The sequence below is a fragment of the Macrosteles quadrilineatus genome, unplaced genomic scaffold (genome assembly GCF_028750875.1).
Source record: "Macrosteles quadrilineatus isolate MER2022 unplaced genomic scaffold, UCM_ALF_1.0 Scaffold_1__1_contigs__length_201487025, whole genome shotgun sequence".
Lineage (NCBI taxonomy): Eukaryota > Metazoa > Arthropoda > Insecta > Hemiptera > Cicadellidae > Macrosteles > Macrosteles quadrilineatus.
Window position 1 is genome coordinate 124882018 of NW_026542594.1, and position 16963 is coordinate 124898980.

Genomic DNA, 16963 nt, shown 5'->3' on the forward strand with positions numbered 1-16963 from the left:
CTGTACTATTCTTCTTTGAGCAAATAGCTCAAGACGGTCTAAAGATAAACAATTTACTTTATGGCGTATATGGCTTAATGTCTTTACTTTCTTCACAAGGTCATTTATTCATATCAAAGCATTTTTAATATTTAATTTTCAATTTTAAAAATTAAAATTCCTTTTCCAAACTCTCAATTTTTATTTAGCCTACATTGCGATGTTTTATTATTACAACACAGCTTGCACAACTTTTTTGTTTCCCCGGTAAAGTTTTCTGAATTTTCGTTTTGTCGAGCATTCCTCCGCATCGACCGCATCACTGCGATAATACTGTGTTCAGAAGACTCAAGTTTGATTCAGGACTCACAAATGTTTAAGATTCCCCAAACCCAATAATCATGAAATTAATTTCTTTAAACATCTTCAAAATAAATATAAAAATGTTTGAAATCCAAAAATCGTTTCTTTTGCACCTTTCAATAAAGACAAAGCGTATTTTTTTGTGAATAAAATATGACTCTTATGTCGGATTGAGTTTTAGTCTTAAAATAGGTAACTGTCATTATATATAGCTAGAGGAAAACGTATACCTAGCATTTTTTATCTCAGAAAGTAAAGTAAAGTTTTCAGAAAGTAAACTCGTATAAAAACACCGAACAATGTGCACTTACATAAAAGAGAAAATCCTCTTAATACGAAAATAATAAAGTCTAAAATGAAATATATGTATATACATACGGTATTGATATTTTTTCTTTAAAAGTACCTGTGAAACAAGCTTTCCTCGGGGAAAATCATTAGTATTCTCTGAGCGTATTCTTTGGTCAATGCCATTTATCCAAACAGATTTTTGTGGTCTATTTAATTCCTGTAAAATAGTAATGCAGTATCGTAGTTGATTTTGATTATTGTAAGCAACATTTATGATTTTCATGTAAAATATATAATTGGTTGTTTTTTTGTATCAACAAACCCAAATAAGTTTAACATTAAATAGAAAAAGAAGAAATCAAAAATGAAAAAAAATGGCGTTTCATTTATAACTGTATATAAATAACACCAAAAAGCAGTTGAAGTAACTTTTAAACAGGCAACTTTTTTACCTAGTGCTAAAACATATATTTTATTAACGAACCTGAAAAAGGGGAGTGTTATATCTTAATCTAAAATTATTCTAAAGTGTAATTATTATTCCAACCGAATCGGTAGACGCCCGCATTTCATCGCTTTCTATGCAACATACAGGCCTAATTGGTTATTTACTATTGTCAAATTGTTCACAATTCATGTTTGTTAAAAATCATAAAAATCATTAGTTAGTACACAAAGATATTAGTGTCATAACGGGAAATACCTTCTCCAAACCAGCTTAAATCGTGTCTGAAAAAGTAGGTTTGTGCGTTTAGCATGCATCTAGCGGCGAGGCAGCCGCGGCCGGGACTGCAGTGACGTCACCGCGCGCAGTCCGCTCTGTCTGGCCCACCTCTTTTACTCCATGCATCTTGGTTCATGCCGGCTCAAAATTATTGTGCGATTTCAATTATTTATTGTATCCAAGTCTAAAAAGTAAACGGAATCTGGGAAACCCTTTGCTTTTTACAAGACGAAATAGTCGTAGACTGAAAACATCTAAATGGAGGTAGCACTGACACAGCAACTCTGCTAGAAAATCGAGATGCTGTAAAATGTTGTTATGTTGGTACCACTAGAAGAATCAACCAGCTCATTCGCTATTGGCAATCCCACAATCCCCTAGTTCAGTTCCAAGAAACCCCTAAGTACTATTCCCCAAGTACATATGGTGGCCAACGTCTCTCAATTCTCGCATTTAGTGATACCACAGAGAAGAGAGTTCTATTGTTGATGGTGATACCTACGGTTACGTTTCAGCTCTAGTTCAATGTTCGCCGCCATTGCCGGTATGAACGTAACCTTGACTGTATAAGTATTTGTCTGCATTTGCGTTGTGTGTTCAAGTAGCAAGCAATGGCGGAACTGTACTGTAGATTGTAGACACTAGACAGACGACACGATGATTTAAGTGATGACAATACGATTCCCCAATTGACTCTCGACTGTGGATTGAATTGATGTTTTAGCTTTGACTTATAGTCTAGTTAATTTTGGAAAATACATCATTTTAATTGTAATAATTATTGGTTTACTGGTTTACAGTTAATTATAAGTAACTATGGCAAATATTATGTAAAAAACGTAATGTTAAAAACTGCTTTAGTAGGCCTAAGAAAACCATTTGCTACCACGAATTTTGTTTATTTTTAATTTTTCTACCACAAAGTACTACATTGATATTAATTTTGGAAAATACATATGTTTTAATTGTAATAATTATTGATTTTTTACTGGTTTACAGTTAATCATTTAAGTAATTAATCATAAGTAACTATCGGCAAATATAACGCGAAAATCGTAACGTTCGGCAGTTCGAAATTGCTTCAGTAGGCCTAGCTCAGTAGTACAATTTTATTCTGCAAAATGTTAAACTCGTTAATGTTAATTTTTAACCTTAATTTGCAGTGTTTGTAGAGTGAATATTAAGCGTTAATTTGCCTTAAGAGCTAATAAACGTATGTGGGTTTTTAATTATTTACCAATATCCGTTATTTTAATTTGTTTTTACAACTTTTATTGGGCTTTTCTTATAAGCAGCCTATATTAGTCGTCGGGAATTTTGTACTTTTTAGCCGGGAAAAAAAGATTATCTCCCACGGCCATGTAGACATTATCATCGCCTCCCGCAGTCACCGAAACGTCATTGTCGTCATGCGTGATCGCGGCGATGTGCGATTGCGGCAAAACTATTAAAATTTCCTGCGGTCATGTAGACATTATCATCGCCTCCCACGGTCATGGAAACGTCATCGTCATCTTGCGCAATCGTGGAAAAATCATTAACATATCCGCGGCTATGTAGACACCATCGCCTCCTGTGGTTACGAAAACGTCATCGTCCGCTTGCACGATCGCGGCAAAATCATGGACATCTACCGCGGTTATGTAGACATTATCATTGCCTCCCGCTGTCACGGAAACGTCATCGTCGTCTTAGGCTCAATTAAATGGTATTAGTGTATTTTAAAGCTCTTTCAAAGAATCACAAGACCCAGGTCTAGTTCTAATTATGTATGCGTGAGACATCATTGTCTACCGCGAATACGGAAACTCTATCCATGTAATCGGTAAACGTGGCAAAACTATGAATTTTTGAAACCCGCAATCTTCAGTTCATAGTCATTTTAGTCTCGGCTTAAAAATCGAGTCACTCGCACACCTCTATACGATTGAAAGTATATAAACTGAAAACTTGTGTATGGGTAATATTTAGATTTGTATAGACTTTTTTAGAGTATAATCTATTTTTTTTATCCGAAACTAATATGTAAACTAATTTGTTTAAGTGTTTAAGATGTTTATTAATTTGAGAGATGTCTTGTCTAAATATTTAGTGTTTCTGTTTTAGCGAATTTCCCTATAGGGAAGTAGCTATTACCGTAGGTGGCACGGTAAGACCTAGACCCGGGACCGATTTACTTTTTCATTTTGATGTCCCCAGAGGCCAAAAACACCATTCGTTAAAATTTTTATATATGTGTATATATATATGTATATATATATAGACTTATATATGTATATTGCCTTCAGGTTAGCTCGTTCGCTACGCTCACTCGCCTCCAGGTTGAAGTTCGTTCGCTACGCTCACTCACCTTTTGGTTGCAAATTAGCTGTTGTCATAAATTAAAAAGAAATAATAGTGCTGCACCCTGTTGGTAATCCTTGTAACTTTAATGCTATTGAACATCATAGAACAGAACCAACTTGTTTAATTGAAACAGCTGTTAAGATTCATTAATTCCATTTCTCATAAGGTTAACATGGGAAACTCCAGAGCCACTGGGGCGGACCCCTTTTAAGAATTTCGAAACGGGAAATAGTTTACGTCCGATTCGCATACCTACAGAATTTACACACCAAATTTCATAACGATCGGTGAAGTCGTTCCGGAGGAGTTTGCAGACAAACACTGTGACACGAGAATTTTATATAATTTTATATATATATATATACGTCCGTGAACGCGATAACTTGAGTAAATTTTTGTCCGATTATGATGAAATTTGGTCTAAAGGTGTAAAGCAGGATAAACTTGAATGAGTTCGCGAACCAGCACGATCGGACCATGGGAACGGGGCTTTACGGGGGGTTTTATGGGGTAAAAATTGGTTTTTCTCACTTTTGACCCTCAAAACACAAAATTTCCCGATTTCTCTTTAGACCTTATTATAGAGCTTAAAAAAAAACAAATAATTTAGTATACAAAAGTATTTTTGTTCGATTATTAGTAACGGAGAAAATTAAAAAAATTGTAAATTTAAAATTCCCATGTTATTCTTATGGAAAATATTGTCAAATGTTGTAGTTTGCTTGTTTGTGGATATATTTTGATCAAACTTGGCAAATTTATTTATTTTGTACTAAGCTATCAATATTTTACTCAAAAACACACTTTATTAGTTTCCTTGTAGCAGCAAACCTAGGTACTCGTTAAACCTAATGTTATTAAAATATATTTAACTGAAAATCAATTCAGACAAATGGAAATTCGCTTAGTCGGCAGGTTTGCTGCGGCGGGGGTATTATTGTATTGCGTAAGAGTCCTAATCCTTGTGTACTCCGCTCTGTTGTACAGGTGGCTGTGGTTCCTCCTACAGTACAAGGAGGGGCCAGGAAGAAGTCACACCAGCGCATGAGGAGGCTGTTCCAACATGAGCACAGCAATAGCTCTGCTCAAGTCAAGGTTGAACCCTCCTCTGGCTCTCAGACCTCAGCCTCTCCTAGGCCAGGTAAAACAATGTCATAGATAAGTCATTTCAAATCTATATTCAGTTCTTGAAAGTTTCAAGTCAATAGTTCAAGCTGAACAGTTTTACAATGCCATGTAGGCCTAATAATAATAAATGAAAATTAAATGTTCTAATCATGAGGAGAACCACCTCAGTTTTTATTCAATTACTTCAAGACACAAGAATTGCTCTACTTTATTTTCCCAAAAATCTATCAGGGAAAGGGATTCGACTTGTTCCAACTTTTTTTAAAACCCTGAGACATCCATAAGTGTAATAATTTGTAGAAGTATGTACTTTTTACTCAATAGTTTGTGTTGATTATAAAATTTGCATTCATACTTTTAAACAGACAACCATACATTATTGAAATTTTATATTTGTGTGTTCTATCAACCATTTCAGTTGTGGTTCTATGGTCATTAGGTTGTTGGATTTGGCATAAAGTACCACTATAGGTCCTTTCTGCTTTTTAATATTAATGTTGTTAGACTATGTCTCAATATAACTTGATGCATCTTCAGGTGCAAGTCGACCAGAAGAAGGACCCTTGGCTCCAGACCTACAGTTAGATTGGCTTTCATCTACAGAGAGTGACGATGACAGTGGAATAGAAGTGCTCAGTGTACAATACAACACCAATAACAGTTCTACTAGCAACAACAACAACCATAATAACTCTGGCAGCAGCAATAGCAGTAATGTAAGCTAACATTTTTATTTAACTTTTTTTGTGGTTAAAGGGTCAATCCATATCAAGTGGTCCAGAAATAAAATAAATGGTTGCTTCAAGATTTTTAATTTTTTTCATATTTTTATCCTTGAAAGTATAAATTATTAGAAGTACAAAAATACAATTATTTTATTTTTCAACTGTATGGCGGCAATTTTTTTGTTACTCGAACGGCCGTTTTCAGCGATTTCAGAGCTCTGCGTAAAATTAAATATCTCTGGTTCTACTAATCCTAGAACATTAAAATAAAAACCAATCTCTTCAGAAAGATCTGAACTTTAATATGGTAATACATTGATGGACTTAAAACTAAATATATAGGTCTAATTACCTGTTTAAAGTTTAACGCAACGATGTTACGAATAGGTACTGATTTTAAACAATTTATTTTTATATAAAGGCAATTGACTATGTGTTTGTAATTTTTTTATCTGATAGTTATAGGTGTGTACTCCAAATTCTCAAAGTTTCAAGTTGTGGACTTGCATAGGGTTTAAATAAAAATTGTCAAAATGTTAAAATTTTCAAAATTTCAAAAGTTTGATGCTTAATATCTTTGTAGGGCATGAAAATAAAAATTTCAAATTTGGCTCAGACATAGTACTAAGTAAGAGTATTATGCTGTAATAATTTTATTTTGTGGACTCAACTGGTTTCAAAGTTATGAAACATTGAAAAGTACTAAATAAGCATTATAGACGTAATAGCGTAGGAAGCATAATGCTGTAATATAACTCATTATGAATGTATTTTTTAACAATGTTATATTTTAATCATATATTTTAAGCATTTTGATGTTTTAAAACACTCTTTGTTGTCTGCCACAGGTACAAATCTGTGAGAGGATTGTGTTCAGGGAATTGGTAGACGTCCTTTGAGTTGAAATTGAAGTTCTAACTTAATTTTTTTGCTAATTCATTGCTGTTTACATAAAAGTATTGAATACCTTTAAGGGTTTGTTTTAACAAAAGTTAAACATATCCTTAGCATTCAAAATTTGGTTGTCTATGGTACATTGTAGAGTGTATTAGTGACTTTGCTCTTGGTAGTGCCTCCTACACCATTGCAGGAATATTTTCTTTGCGCAGTAGCAAAAAATGCCTCGCAGCTGGTATTGCAGTACCTTTGACTGAATATTTCAGTAAAAAATCATTTTTTGATACTGTACCTATAGCCACAGCCACCTTTAACTCCAGGCCGCGTAGAGTTTGCAACGTCCCAAGTAGAGTTGTCTAGTGCCAGACGTCCCATAAGATAACATGTCAGACATGTTTAAGATATGTATAAGAAATAAGATAACATGTATTATTAATTCAAATTTGGATTTATGAACATAAACAAAAAGGATTAAAAATAAAACACATAGAATTGAAAACCAAAACAATATTATATCAAATCCATTTCCATACATTTAAAGTGGAGTCAATATTTTCCGATGGTGTAGGAGGCACTACAAAGAGCGATGTCACTAATAGAGTCTACAATGTACCATAGACAACCAAATTTTGAATGCTAAGGATATGTTTAACTTTTGTTAAAACAAACCCTTAAAGCTTAAAGGAATTCAATACTTTTATGTAGACAGCAAAGAATTAGAAAAAAAATTAAATTGGAACTTCAATTTCGACTCAAAGGACGTCTACCAATTCCCTGAACACAATCCTCTCACAGATTTGTACCTGTGGCAGACAACAAAAAGTGTTTTAAAACATCAAAATGCTTAAAATATATGATTAAAATATAACATTGTTAAAAAATACATTCATAATGAGTTATAATACAGCATTATGCTTCCTACGCTATTACGTCTATAATGCTTATTTAGTACTTTTCAATGTTTCATAACTTTGAAACCAGTTGAGTCCACAAAATAAAATTATTACAGCATAATACTCTTACCTTAGTACTATATCTGAGCCAAATTTGAAATTTTTATTTTCATGCCCTACAAAGATATTAAGCATCAAACTTTTGAAATTTTGAAAATTTTAACATTTTGACAATTTTTATTTAAACCCCATGCAAGTCCACAACTTGAAACTTTGAGAATTTGGAGTACACACCTATAACTATCAGATAAAAAAATGACAAACACATAGTCAATTGCCTTTATATAAAAATAAATTGTTTAAAATCAGTATTCGTAACATCGTTGCGTTAAACTTTAAACAGGTAATTAGACCTATATATTTAGTTTTAAGTCCATCAATGTATTACCATATTAAAGTTCAGATCTTTCTGAAGAGATTGGTTTTTATTTTAATGTTCTAGGATTAGTAGAACCAGAGATATTTAATTTTACGCAGAGCTCTGAAATCGCTGAAAACGGCCGTTTGAGTAACAAAAAAATTGCCGCCATACAGTAGAAAAATAAAATAAAAATAAAATAATTGTATTTTTGTACTTCTAATAATATATACTTTCAAGGATAAAAATATAAAAAAAATTAAAAATCTTGAAGCAACCACCTCTGGACCACTTTAAATGGATTGACCCTAAATTATTATTTTTTATTTATATTAGGGTCTATCCATATCAAGTGATCCAGGAATAAAATAATTGGTTGCTTGACCATTTTTAAAATAAATAATATTTTTATCCTAGATACCTCTATCTTTCTTTAATACTTTAATTATCAATTCTGGGTTCAAAAGTGATTTAAGAATTTTTTAATCTCTTTTGTTACTTCTTCGGCGGCCATTTTTGTTTTGCGACCGTGGTGTGACGCACACAGATTGTGTGACGCAAAAAGGTAACATAAACAATTTTTATAATGTTATTTTCTACCTCAAATATAAAATGTTACAGTTTATAAATTAAATTAAAAAAAAAAATAATAAAAGAACACTTGAGATCCTCTTACCTTAGTTTTGAACTTAAAGGAGATGTTCGAAATGCTGGTTGTTTTTCTCCAAACAAAAATAAAGCCTGTCACAAAATTCTTCCCTGACTTTTCTTAACGCGTCCGCTGTGATAGCCCTGCACTCAGTTGTGATTCGATGCCTCAACTCCTTAATATCTTGAGGGGGCAATTTATAAACTATGGATTTTATGTCTCCCCAAAAATCCAATGGTGTGAGGTCAGCAGACCTAGCTGGCCACTCTATCGGTCCCCTTCTACTAGTCCATTGATGTGGAAAGTATTGGTCAAGCCACTGTCGGAACAGGAGCACCATCTTGCTGGTAGTAAACGATGTTCAGGTCTAGATTAAGCTCGCCTCCATCATGCTGATTTTGTGCTATTTCTATGATTGTAGGATTAATAACATTTTCCATCATGTTAACGTACGCCTCACCAAGTTTTCCTCAATAAAGAAGGGACCAATCACCCCACTACCTAATATTCCAGCCCAGACATTAATTTTTTGAGATTGTTGAGTATGGCGTTCAATAAATAAGTAATGGTTTTCATTTGACCAATACCTGCAATTATGTCTGTTAACCAACCCATTTATATAAAATGTGCACTCATCACTGAAACATATGTTTTTGTTAGGTCAGGGTTCTCGTTGATTAAGTCACTCATTATCTCACAAAATTGAACACGTCTGTCATAGTCATCCTGGACTATATATTATATAAATTATATAAAATGTGCACTCGTCACTGAAACATATGTTTTTGTTAGGTCAGGGTTCTCGTTGATTAAGTCACTCATTATCTCACAAAATTGAACACGTCTGTCATAGTCATCCTGGACTATATATTATATAAATTATATAAAATGTGCACTCATCACTGAAACATATGTTTTTGTTAGGTCAGGGTTCTCGTTGATTAAGTCACTCATTATCTCACAAAATTGAACACGTCTGTCATAGTCATCCTGGACTATATATTATATAAATTATATAAAATGTGCACTCGTCACTGAAACATATGTTTTTGTTAGGTCAGGGTTCTCGTTGATTAAGTCACTCATTATCTCACAAAATTGAACACGTCTGTCATAGTCATCCTGGACTATATATTATATAAATTATATAAAATGTGCACTCGTCACTGAAACATATGTTTTTGTTAGGTCAGGGTTCTCGTTGATTAAGTCACTCATTATCTCACAAAATTGAACACGTCTGTCATAGTCATCCTGGACTATATATTATATAAATTATATAAAATGTGCACTCGTCACTGAAACATATGTTTTTGTTAGGTCAGGGTTCTCGTTGATTAAGTCACTCATTATCTCACAAAATTGAACACGTCTGTCATAGTCATCCTGGACTATATATTATATAAATTATATAAAATGTGCACTCGTCACTGAAACATATGTTTTTGTTAGGTCAGGGTTCTCATTGATTAAGTCACTCTATCTCACAAAATTGAACACGTCTGTCATAGTCATCCTCAGCTAGCATGTATTTTGTATGGATTGAACTTGTTTAGAGTCATGACTTTATGAACTGAACCTAAAGAAATTCCAGTCTGACGTTGAACTTTGGGCAATGATGTAGTAGGATTCATTACAAATTGACCAAGTACTACTACTTGTGTTCGTTCATCAAGGACGCTTCTCCTGTTCTTGTCTTATTGGTAACTGAACCAGTTTCAGAAAACTTCCTAACCAAATCATTAACGGCTGTATGACTCAAGTTCTTACCTGGATATTTATTACTAAACACATTCTCAGTTCTCCTGGAACACTCATGTTCTGCCCCATAAATACAATCTCCATTCTTTCTTGTAAAGTGTACACCATTTTCAATTACTGGGAAACAACAATAATTCCTAAAACGTCCTCAACTATGACTAACATGAACACTACTAGAGAAAGTAGCCCCACGTTTGGATTTCTCTTCTTATCAGCTATTAGACTGCCTTTTTTGGCACACATTAAAACATGATTTAACTTGTTTGCCTATTAGGCCCCTGAATATGTGGTTTGACCTAGAAATAATTAGAACACAGATGAAACCATTGTTGTTCGATAGTGAAAAGTATTGTGAATAACATATCAAAAGTCTCCAAAAATATCTTTGGTGGAACACCACCATTTTTCCAAAATGGCGGCCAAATCCAGTAGTTTTTTGCTTTTTATTGAAATTCTGACTTTCCAGTCAATATTGGTGAAAAGTCGTCAATACATTTAATGTTCCTCCTGAAATTACCTTTAAAATGATACCAAATACATGTACCTACAACAAAAAATAAACCCCGTAGAAATAATAAAATATTTCAAATAAAATATTTTTTATAAATTAATGTAATAGTCCAAGCAAACTAAAAAAAAACCAGACACAAGGATCGTATAAAAATTTGCAAGTAAACATTTTATGGTTTTATTTTTATTGTTGTGGTGTGCAGAGTGACATACCAAAAGTTGCAAAAATCAGTCCACGGGAAACCCCTAAATTAAGGAAAAAATGGCGGCTTTTCCCAATATTGGACAAATTTTGCAACAAAAGATACCACATGTCTTTTTGTACATTTTTCGAGATATTGACTTGGAACCACGACCGATATTTTTTATTGGATGGTCCGTACTTAATTTCAATAGGGGACGCTTTTTGGGCCACCATCTTGGATCAGCCATTTTGAATCTGCCATATTGGATATAAATATTTTTTAATGTAATTATAGTGTTGTGACACATCATTATGAACTAGATTTCCACGCTGATTTCAATGCTGAAATCCGTTTTTAAATAAGTTTTTTCGTTGCTTAAGATATATTAAAACGAAAACCCTCCCCTATACATCAGTTATGGACGTATCGTAAGTTACTTTGAAAATGTGTTTGGATTATTTTTCTCCAGGTATTATTATTGCTTGCAGTTCGTTTTAGCCTTAAAATATTCATTGATAAAAGATCTTTCATTTTAGTTAGCTTTCATTTTGTTTTATTTATAGTTAAAACAGACTAGTTATAGACGAGGTACAAACCCCAACACAAAATTAAATCAAACTTTTTTATCAGTTTTTGTTAAAAGATTTATATCTCGGGTTGTTAATATGTTAACAAGTTCATTCTGGTATCAAAGTACTCAGTAAATGTTTGGCTTTAATTTTATTGATTATTAAATGACACATGACAAATTTAAAAGAATCATGACCTTCAATCAACTATTGAATGAATTATTGTTATTTTGAAATTTGTCTTTAGTTAAAGACATTTATCCCCAATTCTAAATAACTCCCAATAAGGAATCCATAGCTAAAATAAAAGTCAATACTTGAACGAATAGCTATGACGAGTTTTTCCCGTTTTCACTCTGCACAACACTACAAAATAAAACCATAAAACGTTTTGTTGAAATTTTTTAAAGGCCATATCCTATATTTATCTAAATATAATTTCCAAGTTACACAGTTACAGTTATTTATAAGTACAGTTATTTATAAGTAAGTTAGTCATATGTACCATCAGTCAAACACCACTCCCAATCTGTTGGATCTGCTGGTGAACTATTTCCACGCCATACTTGAACCTGATAGTACAACCTTAGACTGTGGTAGTTTTCAATGTGTTTTTAAATTGTCAAAGTACGAAACGTCCATAAGAAATGTATGGGGGAGAGTTTTCGTTTTTATATATCTTAAAATTGTAAAACGCTATTTAAAAAACTGATTTCAGCATTGAAATCAGCGTGGAAATCTAATTCATAATGATGTGTCACAACACTATAATTACATTAAAAAATATTTATATCCAATATGGCAGATCCAATATGGCTGATCCAAGATGGTGGCCCAAAAAGCGTCCCCTATTGAAATTAAGTACGGACTATCCAATAAAAAATATCGGTCGTGGTTCCAAGTCAATATCTCGAAAAATGTACAAAAAGACATGTGGTATCTTTTGTTGCAAAATTTGTCCAATATTGGGAAAAGCCGCCATTTTTTCCTTAATTTAGGGGTTTCCCGTGGACTGATTTTTGCAACTTTTGGTATGTCACTCTGCACACCACAACAATAAAAATAAAACCATAAAATGTTTACTTGCAAATTTTTTATACGATCCCTGTGTCTGGTTTTTTCTTAGTTTGCTTGGAATATTACATTAATTTATAAAAAATATTTTTATTTGAAATATTTTATTATTTCTACGGGGTTTATTTTTTGTTGTAGGTACATGTATTTGGTATCATTTTAAAGGTAATTTCAGGAGGAACATTAAATGTATTGACGACTTTTCACCAATATTGACTGGAAAGTCAGAATTTCAATAAAAAGCAAAAAACTACTGGATTTGGCCGCCATTTTGGAAAAATGGTGGTGTTCCACCAAAGATATTTTTGGAGACTTTTGATATGTTATTCACAATACTTTTCACTATCGAACAACAATGGTTTCATCTGTGTTCTAATTATTTCTAGGTTTTGCTATTTATTTTCTTATTTTAAGGCGCCTATATCTGTGTATCTATGATTATTAATTGTTTCGTTCAGTTAATGCAGGAGCAAACTGTGTCTAGAGACAAATTTTTTGCTGTTTTCTTAGAAAACAAATTATAATTTTACCTTACAAAATTAAGTTTTTCATCTGCCTTATTTTGAAACGGTAAGTAAGAGATAGAAAGAAAACTTAAATACATAAAATAAGGGTGTAGCATAGAGCACAAGGGCCTAGATTTTTTAGGATTTTTTGAGAGGATAGCAGGCTTACCTGAATGGGAAAGAGTCCAAACTGGCCAGTTTGGACTCTCCGCCAGTTTGGACTCTTTCCCATTCAGGTAAGCCTGCTATCCTCTCAAAAAATCCTAAATACATAAAATGTTTGTTTAAACACCTTTCACATGATATGAAATTTGTTACCTTTACCTTTGCTATTTAAATTTGAGTTTTCAGCTTTTTTTTATTCTTTTAGTTTGGGTATTTTTTCAATTTGGAAAATTACACAAAAATCTTACCTCCAAGTTATTTTAAAGAGTAGCTCAACAATAAGCTTGAAAAAAAAAATGGTGATGTTCCGTTCAATAGTTAGCGTAATATGGTACTTGATGTCAAAGTCCTTTTTTAAAACATTTTGGCCCACCATACGGTTAAAGACAATTAACTTTTTTTGCACCAAAATGATCGTTTAACTACCTTTTACTTTAACTATCAAAACAACCTTTAAATTGATGTATCGCACAACCCATGTTTATATTTTAAAATTTCTCGTAAAGCATCCCTACCGGCCCCACAATTGGGCCCTTTGGGGCATTTTTCAAAAATTAAAATTATTTTATTTGATTTGGCAAGGTCAAATTAGGGGAAATGAGAACAAACAACTGTTTAAAGCCTTACCTTTGTACACAACAGATGTGGAAAGTTTTCAAATGAACACCCTGTATAGTCAATGGTAATATTTGTTTGTCCACAGTCACGGCCAGTACAAGTGGTAGATCTGACCCAGGAGTCTGATGAAGAGATGCTGTATCAGCCCACACCTCCACCACCATCTCGCCAGCCCCTACAGCCTGCTCCTGGACCACCACCTCTGATACGTCTGCGTCTGCCTTCATGCCGCTACCAACCTCCACCCTCCCCTACTGAGCAGCTGTCCTACATACCTGCTGCCTGCATACACGCACCTCCTCACCCCACCACGTGGTTGCCTCATACGTTCACCTCAGCACCACCACCACCACCGCCACCACCTCCACCACTTGATGCGGGAATGCCTCATGGAGCTGGTTTCCCAGGATATTTCCCGTCCACTCCGCCCAGACTGTATCCTGTACATCAACAGCTGTGGCAGTCACAGCAACGCATGCAGGAGTTACAGAGGCGACAGCTCGCTCCCCCTATCCACAGGTAAACTCTGACCTATAGGCTTACTTTTTGGTTAACAGGGAAATACTAAATGTACAAAAACTTGAGTCAGATAATCATGTTGTAAAACGATCTACTTAAAGGATATTCTTGGAAAGAAGCAGTTAGTAGTTCCTTTGAAACATCAATTTACTTGGTAAGGTAAACAAAAAGTAGTAACCATTTAAGTTGATTGGAATGTGGTTGGAATTCTTTGAACAAATCCCTTAACACATTCACTGCGGACTACTATAATCGTAGTACCTGAGCACTAGCACTGCATGCGGCCTACTACTTTTAAATGTATCACCGCGCTCCCCGCACTAACATCCCTAGTGGTGAGCCCAGCATTCTGCGGGGAACGTTGTTATTGTCGCCATGTGTAGTGCCGGTTTCATGTACGTCATTTTGGTGTAATTCATTTTCAGATCGGTCATTTTAGCAAATTTACCATTTAGGGAATAAGCTATTATTGTAGGTCTCTTGGTAAGACCTGGACCCGGGACTGATTTTATTTTTCCTTTTGAGGTCCCCAGAGGCCAATAAAACCAAACATTCGAATAGATTCAGTGACATTGAAAAGGATAAATTTATTAAATTTGTTTTGGTATGCATTAAGTAGAAATGTACGGTTATCCGAAAGCCCAATTATGATACCTGACACTATCCGTAAAATATCTGACTCTATCGGATGGACTGTATATTATGACATATTAGACAAAAACAAAATCTTCATAAGTTAATAATCATGATCGGTTACCACTTTCCAAAGATGTAATTACAACATTGCGCTTCCATCAACGTTACTGCATGGACTCTACGAAGAGTCCAAGTTCAAACGAAGAGTAATCGTCTATGACAAATGGCATACATTTGTATAAGTGCGGCTCCGTGAAAAAATAATCAAATCAACAAACAAACACTGTAATAACAATCGATATCCGACGTAACAAACGGTTCTGCATTCGGATGAATCAGAAACAAGATGGTTATTTTAGTTCACTATCGACACATTAGACATAAAAATAGTGCAGTTGAGCTAAATATCAACAATCAAAGTAACGCCAAACATTTAATTTCAACCTTGTCTTGTAATCATTTTTTTCTTTCTCAAGTTTTGCTTACCCAAAAATATTTGTGAACTCAAAAATGAAGATGTATGATGCATTAATACCAAGTTCTCGTTTGGTCGTTTATCGCAGGCCTCCAAGTCGTCCTACTTTTCCTACTTTTTAGTAGGAAAGTAGGAAAAGTCCTACTTTTTACACATTTGTCCTACTTTCCTACTTTTTTATAAAAATTATGTCGATTTTGCGATATTTTATTACACTTATTAATGTTTACTTATCAATATTTCCCAATGAGAAGTTTTTTCCTAAAAAATATGACTGACTGAGATAATTTTTTTATAAAACAATTTGTTAAATGATTTTAAATTTTAATTTATAAGTTCCAGTACCGGTAGTATCTGTATGGGTAATCTTATCAACATTGTTATTGGGTGAAAACATTTTAATTTTCAAAGACATGGCAATACTATTGTGATAGAAAATAAAAATTGTGATTATTATCAGTGCTTACTATTCTGACATGTCTTTTAGATTCCCCAATGAAGTAAACTGAGGGGAAATCAATGCTCCTGGGGAGCCCTGGGATACTAGTTCAAAAGTAGTTTACTTTAGCACTTATCGGTCCAGTGTTTCCCTGATTAGCCTAAACATGATTTTTTGACATAACTGTATTCAAAATAAATTAAGGCTTAAGTTTAAGTTTAAATGTCCAAGTTTCACTGGCTCAAATAGTTTTTACTCATTACAATTCAAACATTCCTACTACTTTTAAGATCGCTCTAATCTAACTAATTCAAAATACTTTTGGAACATATTTTTAGAATTTTATATTATATCTAGTTCCGTACTTTATAGGCCTACTTAAATAACTATTCATGCTTCTGTTTTCCACCCAAAAAAATTCATTTTACTTTTATATTAATTTTAGTTCTGAAATATTAAATAATATAAAAAAAGAACAAATTTCTTATTTACAACACCATTTTAAACACAAATTAGGGTTGGTTAACGTTAGGGAAACATATTTATTTTTATCCTTTATTTAATGCTGCTTGTCCTAAATATTTTTTCGTGATGACTGTAGATAATGACTCCTTAACATTTTAATTTCTCTTGTGCGTTACTTCTGAATATTTGGTGTACAATCTCAGCTAAAACTATATCCGGCCTTTTAGTTGAAGATTTTTTAAATAAAAATAATTAATTATTGATTTTAATTTTAAAATTTATATATAGAATTATTTTAGTTATGTTTCATATTCTGGACATATTTTGTGGACTTCTTTCTTGGGCTAAAGCCGGGTTTTCCTAGGCGCGGAAGCGGAGAGCGGACTACACTTGTCTTAGGTAATTTAATGTTTCTGTTTTCCTAGAAGCGGAGCGGAACACCATGTTAATTTCTTTTCCGCTCTCCGCGTTCCTCTCTCCGCTCTCCGCTTCCGCGTCTAGGACCCAGCTTAAGACAAACATAAAATTCCATATAAGTATGAGTCTAAAATGCCTAGATTTTAATTTGTCGGTCTGTTTGTGATTTTTAAGAATTATTTTATATCTTGGGCATTTTTCAAGATAGAAC

General features: G+C 33.5%; 1 protein-coding gene across 1 annotated transcript in view; it reads left to right on the forward strand.

Annotated features, from left to right (window-relative positions):
- The window catches only part of LOC128984369 (E3 ubiquitin-protein ligase Arkadia-like), a 180996-nt gene that overhangs the window by 80503 nt on the left and 83530 nt on the right, over nt 1-16963 (forward strand). The window contains exons 4-6 of the mRNA XM_054403687.1: nt 4691-4844; nt 5369-5547; nt 13887-14320. Coding sequence (XP_054259662.1) covers nt 4691-4844; nt 5369-5547; nt 13887-14320 — 767 coding nt within the window. The remainder of the gene's footprint in view (nt 1-4690; nt 4845-5368; nt 5548-13886; nt 14321-16963) is intronic.